Source organism: Rhincodon typus, chromosome 43 (assembly GCF_021869965.1).
Source record: "Rhincodon typus isolate 14 chromosome 43, sRhiTyp1.1, whole genome shotgun sequence".
Classification (NCBI taxonomy): domain Eukaryota; kingdom Metazoa; phylum Chordata; class Chondrichthyes; order Orectolobiformes; family Rhincodontidae; genus Rhincodon; species Rhincodon typus.
Genome location: NC_063374.1, coordinates 5,202,043 through 5,209,261, shown reverse-complemented (window position 1 = coordinate 5,209,261; position 7,219 = coordinate 5,202,043). Strand labels below are relative to the sequence as shown.

The 7,219-nt window shown below is 65.2% G+C and overlaps 1 protein-coding gene across 1 annotated transcript; it reads left to right on the top strand.

Moving 5' to 3' along the window:
* The first annotated feature begins 209 nt into the window (after positions 1–209).
* On the top strand, positions 210–6,723 carry LOC109926587 (maestro heat-like repeat-containing protein family member 1). Its single transcript, XM_020526422.2, has 3 exons — positions 210–423; positions 1,008–1,270; positions 1,681–6,723. Exons 1-3 carry the CDS (start codon positions 210–212, stop codon positions 6,721–6,723), a joined length of 5,520 nt encoding a protein of 1,839 aa, XP_020382011.2.
* Positions 6,724–7,219: the final 496 nt, after the last annotated feature.

Sequence of the window (7,219 nt, the reverse complement as noted above, 5' to 3'; positions counted from 1 at the left end):
ACTCCCTCGTGGAGGGGATCCCTCCCCCACGCCACTCGGAGGTAAATCCGCACGTGTCTGGGCGATGGGTGAAGGGGAAGAGGTTAGGCTGTTCTGCCTCTCCAGGAGACGGTGCGTTATCCCGGGATCTCGCGCGCTGTTCCTGCGCCGCAGTTAAAATAAAAACAAACAAGGAGAGGGTTGCGGCTTTAACTGTATTGAAGCACGTCATGAAACGAGATGTTACTGAGGTACTAATCACCAACGGCTCCGATATCCCAGGATCACACCCTGGGCGAAGATTTTCCCCTCAGGAGAAACGAACGCTGATGGAAGTAGAGGGAGAGAGAGAGAGAGAGAGGGAGGGATCGCAAGGATTTCGCTGCAGCAGAGAGCGAGCCGTATCTATCAGCTTCAACAGGCCACTACAAACCCCAACTGAAGGCAAAACAAAACTAAAGCCCTCCATACGCACCTCGAGCAGCGTTTCCCCGCCCCCCAACACCTCAACATTCCTCCACACACTCCCTCCCCCCATCCCCTCCTCCAAATCCCTTCCCCTTCCTCAGCCAGAGCTGCACAGCCCTGACCCCAGCCTCCCCCCACCACCCCATCACAATGGAGGTGACACCGAGTAACAGTGAGGGGGACCGGGGGTTGCGGGGTGGGTGGGGGGGGGGGGGGGTGGGGGGGGGGGGGGGAGATGGCTGATTAGGGATGGAGTGACAGAGCAGCTACACGCCGGGCGAACACGGACCCTCAGGCACATCCTGAGCTCGAGTTGCAGGCTTCTTCCCCTCCCGATCTCCCCACCACTCCCCACCCCTACTCCCCTGCCGCCCCCACCCCGGCTCACCCTCCTGTCCACCCCATCTCCTCCCCTCCCCATTACTTTCGGCCTCTGGGAAAAGGAGTGAGGCTCGCGGTTCGCCGGGAGCCATGGCATCGCTCCCAGCGGTCGTGACGATGGAACCCGTGGCATTGCTCCTGGTGAGTGTTGACAGTGGAACCTGGGGAATTGCTCCTAGTGAAGTGTGATGGTGGAGCCCATGACATTGCCCCTGGTGAGTGTGACAGTGGAACCTGTGGAGTTGCTCCCAGTGAGTGTGATGGTGGAACCCGTGGCATTGCTCCTGGTGAGTGTGTCAATGGAACCTGTGGAATTGATCCCACTGAGTGTGACAGTGGAACCCATGACATTGCTCACACTGAGCGTGATACTGCACCTGTGTCAAATGCTCCCAGGGAATTTGATGGCACACCCATGGCCTTGCTTCTAGGAGATCTGATGGTGCATCTGTGGCATTGAAACCAAATGACTCTGATAGCGCACCGGTGTCATTGGCCCCAGTGTGTATAGTGGCGGACCATTGGCATCACTCACATTGATTCCAGTAGCTCTCCCGTGGCATTGCTTCCAGGGAATCTGATTGCTCACCAATGACGCTGCTCTTAGGAGGTTGATTGTCCACCACTGGTATTGCTCGTGGGGGGATTGATCGTCCACCAGTGGCATTGCTCGCAGTGAGTATGACAGGAGATACCAGTTGGTGAGACCGCACTGTGGGAGTGCCATTGCTGTGACAACACTTGAAGAAGCCTCGCAGTGGGATAAGGATGGCTCAAGGATCAGGATTTGGGCCCCTCGTTGCAGTGGATGGTAACCTGGGGTGTTTATTTTTTGTGTTTTATGCGTTCCAGGCAGAGATCGAGGATGGAGCGGAGGGCAACTGCGTTGAGCTGTACCTGAGGGCCCTGATCTCGGCGGTTTCCGACAACGATGAGACAGTGCGGAAGCAGGTGGAGTGGTCGCTGCGAAAGCTGGGTTGCCAGCGGCCACGGCAGCTCCTGAGGTATTGCTGCACCTGGCTGTTGGCTGGGCAGGGTCAGCGGGTATTGGACAGCGGGCTCCGAACCTCAGTCCTGCGGGGAGCAGGGCTGATCGCCAGCGAGGGGGCAGAGCGGGCGGGGACGCCCCTGGCCCAGGAGGTCATGGCGGTGGCCGTGGCAGAGCTGAGGCCCTCCGTCCGCCGGAGGCCTCAGGAGGCAGAGAGTGCGGCCGGAGAACTGCTGGCCTCCCTTGGCAGGGCCTACCCTGCTGAAGCCCTGGGCCTGGTGCTGGGCTCGCTGGTGACAGACGGCCCCCCTCGCCTCTCCCTCCTCAAGGCACTGGCCTCCCTGGTGAGGACCAATGCCCGGGGGTGCACCCCAGGACTCCCACCGATCCTTGGGGCGCTGCTTCGGGCCCTCGATCTGGAGAAGGATGGCGACCAGGTCCAGGCTCTCATCTCCACCATCGGCCTCCTCCACAGGAGCGTGACGGAGTACCTCGGGAGTCCCGGGGGACAGACCTCAGAGCCGGGCCTGGGCCGGGAGGCCTTCTCAGGACACGCCCGCACCTTCTACAGGGACCACCTCTCCAGGAGGCTGCCAGGGAAGGACCCCAACCTCAGGGCAGCCGTTCTAGAGGCCCTGGCGGACACGCTGCCCCTGCTGCCCCTGAACCAGGGGCTAGCGGAGGAGCTGCCTGGCCTGGTGACCCGGCTCCTCTCCCTCTACAGCAGGCCGCCCAGGGGGTCCCTGGTCACCCGTTGCCTGCTCTCGGCCCTGGGGCCCGCTGGGGGGGGCTCCTGCCCAGGCCTGAGGGCTCAGGCCCACCAGCTGATGGAGGCGGTGTGGGGGCAGCTGGGAGTGGTCGGCCCCTTCCCAGATGAGCCGGGGCACAGGGCCCTCCTCCTGGACTGCCTGGGCCTGATGGCCCGACTCTGGCCTCAGCCCGCAGCCCGGTTCCTCCTCCGCCTCCCCCCACCCCCCACAGCCCCGTCACCGGGCGGGCAAGGTGCACGCCTGAGGCCTGAGGCCTACCTGGAAGCCTTGGCCCAGCTGGTGGATGGAGTCCCCCTGTCGGAGGTGGAAGCTGAGGGAGGCGGAGGAGGAGGAGGAGGCCAGGTCCTGGCTGTGGTGGTGCAGACCATCCTCACATGCCACCCCTACCCTGCCCCTGGCGCGGGTCCTGGCTTGGAGGGGGCCGCGCTGGCGGCCGTGGGCAGCTTGGCCCGGCGGGGTTACCTGAGCCTTCCCGGAGGGGAGGCCCTGGTGGAGTTTGTGGTGAGCCTGTGCGCCAGGCCTGGAGAGGAGGTGAGGAGTTGGGGGGCTGCCGAGGGGCGCGATGTTCCGGGCAGGGCTGGGGCTGGCCCCCTGTTGGAGTGGCTGGCCTTGGTGGAGGGCTCGGAGAACATCCTGTGGGAGACGCTGCTCCGGTGTGTCCTGGTTGACGCCTACGCCCAGGCCTTGCCAGCTGTGTGTCGCTGCCTGGAGAGGTTGGCTCTCAGGGAACCCGGGAGACCTGGCCTCAGGGATGGGGCCCAGCACGGCCTCCCCTCGCCTGAGGGCCTCCTCATCAGGCTCCTCGCCGTCTCCTCCCTCCCAGGAGGCTGTGCCCCAGACGCCCTGAGGCTCCTCCTGGCCCTGGGCCCCAGCCTCCCCACGGCCGCACGGGGAGTGTGCCAGGCCGAGATACCCGGGATCCTCCTGGTGCTGCCGGGGGCCTGGGCTGGAGGCCGGGGAAGGGGTCGGTGCCGCTGGGAGGAGAGGGTGTGGTTACTTTTCCTGTCTGCCAGCGGCAACGACGAGGCCTGGGCCGAGCGGATGGGCCAGGAGGCCATGAGGCAGGCGGGCCGAATGGCGTGCGGGCCCTGGGAGAGGGGCTTCCTGCTCCGCGGGGCCGGTGGGCTGCTGAAGCAAACTGGGAGCCGGGAGCTGGTGAGGGCCCGGCTGCAGGAGATGCTGGGGGCGGTCCGATACCAACGGGCCCCAGAGGTGGAGGGCCTGGCCCGTGGGATCGGGCTGTGCGCTGCCCGGCACACGGACGAGGCACTGGAGGAGCTGGCACGCTTTGCCGGGAGCCTTCTGGGTCAGGGCAGCGGGGGGAGGGGCCGGGAGGAGGAGGCAGTCAGGAGCGGGATCATCCTGTGCTATGGGTGGGTGGCGCAGGGGGCTCCAGTTCAGCGCCTCCTGCCGGGCCTGGACGCTGAGCTGCTAAGACCTCTCCTCCTCCTGTACCAGGCGGGGGAGCCCCCAGGCTTGGGGGGCAAGGCCCAAGGCCTGGGCACAGGGCTGAGACTGGCCAGGGCCCTGGTCTGGGTTTTGCACCTCGCCCTGGGCAATGGGCAGCAGGTCTGCAGTCCTTGCCCCTCCAAGGGGGAGCTGCTTTGCTGCCTGCAGGAGCTGCTGGGGGCCCAACCCCTGGGGGGTTGCGCGAGCAGCCCCCTCCGACGTCACGCCCTGAAAGCCTGCAGCCTCCTCATCCAACTGGACCCTGCACTAGGCCGGGACAGCACTTTCCAGCTGGTGAGGAGGTGCGTGGGCAGCGTCATTGGACTTAGGCTCTCGGAGTGGCCTGCAGGGTCGGAGGAGGAGGGGTGGGAGGAAGACGAGGGCGAGGAAGAGGAAGAGGAGGAGTGCGAGGCCCTACTCCCTGACCTGACAGGCCAGACATTCCGCGCCCTGCGAGGCCTATTGGAGCAGGCCCTGCTCCAAGACCTAACGTGGGAGGGACTCGGGTTACTGCTCCGGGCCCTGGAAGGTTGGACGTTGTCGGTGGAGGCCCGGGAACGGGAGAGGTCTCTGGAGCTGATGGCTAAGCTGCTGGCTCTCTACCGGGAGAGGGCTGGCTGTCAGGTAAGGGATGGATGTCCCACTGGATACAGGCCCGAGGCCCTGCTTGGCCGGCTGCTACCCAGGTGCCTGGACCCTTCGGGCCCAGTCCGCCTCCAGGCCCTGGATTGCCTGCTGGAACTCTCCCACCTCCTTGGGCCAGGCCCAATGGTAGCCATCAGCCTGCAGAGGCTGGGGGAGCTCTGGGAGAAGGCAGGAGGGCCCAGCCGCCTGGGCCTGTGTTCGGAGCTGGCCAAGTCACTCTGCCAGGCCGTGCAAGGCCTGGGACTGAGCCCCCTACTGGCTGCCCTGTGCCAGGGCCTGAGGGACCCCCATCCAGAGGGAGCGGGGGCCTGTGCAGCGGTGCTCCACGCCATCGTCTGCGAACGGGGCCCAGAGCTGAGGGAAAAGGGAGACCCTGGACTGACGCTGCTGCTGAGGGAACTGTGGGCCCATCTTCGGGAGAGCAGACACCTCCACATCCAGCTGGTGGCCCTTCGCAGCCTGGCCCTGCTAGCTCGCTACCACCCAGAGCCTGCCCTCCACTTCCTCCTGGATTGCAGCCACGAGCCCAGGCCGGGGGAGGGCCGAAGGCTCTGGGCTGCCATGGGCTGGTGTCCCGGCCTGGCCCTCCGTCTGACAGAGCTGCTCCTGGAGAGGCTGAGAACCGGTCTGGCCCAGGAGGAGGCAGAGGAGGTCCAGGAGGAGGAGAGGAAGAGGAGGAAGGAGGCTGAGGCACTGGGCCATCTCCTGCCCCACCCAGGCCTGGGCCCTTCCCTGCCCACCATATACCCCAGTTCCTTCGCCATCCTGCTCCTGCTCTGCTCCCGCCAGGCCCTGGGCCTAGCCTTGGGCAAGGCATCACCATCCGAGAGGGCGGTGTCTCTGCTCAGGGTCCTGCTGACCCGAGGGGACAGGCCTGAGGTGGCCTCCTTGATGGAGGAGAGGGGAGGCTGGGAGCTGCTGAGGTCCCCAGGTTCCTACCAGCGAGGGATCTCGCTGCTGGCCGAAGCAATGGCCCGAGGGGCCAGTCCGCACCTGCCTGCCATCCTCGAGAGCCTCTCGTCGGCACTGGATGCCTGCAGAAGGGTAGGGGTGGGCCCGGGGAGGGGCGGGTCGCCCACCATGGCCACGGTGGCTGCCTTTTTCAGCCAGGCCGCCCAGTACCATCCCGCACTAGGCCTGGGACATGCCGACCTCCTGCTGAGTGGCCTCCTCCACTGCCTGCTCGACCCCTCGCTCTCCACCCGCCTCCTGGTCCTGAGGGGCTTCGGTAATGTGGCAGCCGCCCCCTCCCCTACCCCCGGGGAGACGGTGGGGCCCACCCGGAGACGCCGTTACACCACCAAGCTCCTGGCCGCTCTGCTGTCTGGCATGGAGGGGGCAGGCGAGGCTGGGCAAGGGCGAGAGGAGGAGGCCCAGGTGTTGCTGGAGGGCCTGAGGGCCTTGTCCAAGGTCTTGGCTCAATCGGAAGGCGATGGAGAGGGCCAGGGGACCCCTGGGGACATCCTGGTCAACCTGTGCCTGGGGATCCGACCTCTCTTCGAGGCCCAGTCAGCAACGGTGCGTGCGTCTGCCCTGTGCGTCTTTGGGGCCCTGTCTCGTTTCGCTGTCGGGTCCCGGAGGCCGGTTTACGTGGAGCAGCTCCGTTCCGTCCTGGTGGCCCTCCTGGTCTACGTCAATGATAGCAGCCTGGAGGTGGCACAGGCCTCGGGCCTGCTCCTGGCCTCGGTGAGGCCTCTCCTGGGCTGGGACGGCCTTCAGATGGAGTTGCCGCTGAAGGACGGCGCTCACGGATACCAGGCCTTCCTGAGCCAGCTGAGCCGGTCCGGCCTACACCAGGGGCCTGGCTACACCAAGACCTACCTCAGCAGTGGGCTGCGTTTCTGTAGCCACCCGCGCCCACAGCTCCGCGCTAATGCCATCGCCATCACCGGGCAGCTGCTGAGGAACATGCCCAAGGACAGCAGGCACCCCCTGGGGGACGATGAGCAGCTCGTCCACAGGACCATCACCTCGATGATCAGGGATCCAGCCCCCATGGTCCGACTTCAGGCAGCTAGAACCATCAGCCTCTTCTTCTCCTAGCAACGCCGTCAGCTGGGCCCAACCTGGGAAGGTGGGCTCACACAAGGACCCACTCATCACCAGGAGAGGATCCTTCATTCCCAATGCTCAATTTGACCCTCTACTCCAACCGTCCCCCATGGTGTAGGCAATGCCCCCCATGAGGTAGACGACCCCCTACCCAGCCTGGAATAGACCACCTTCCCATGGAGTAGACCACCTTTCCATGGAATAGACCACCCCCTACCCAGCCTGGAATAGACCACCTTCCCATGGAGTAGACCACCTTCCCATGGAGTAGACCACCTACCCATGAGCTAGACCACCCCCTACCCAGCCTGGAATAGACCACCTTCCCATGGAGTAGACCACCTTTCCATGGAATAGACCACCCCCTACCCAGCCTGGAATAGACCACCTTCCCATGGAGTAGACCACCTTCCCATGGAGTAGACCACCTACCCATGAGCTAGACCACCCCCTACCCAGCCTGGAATAGACCACCTTCCCATGGAGT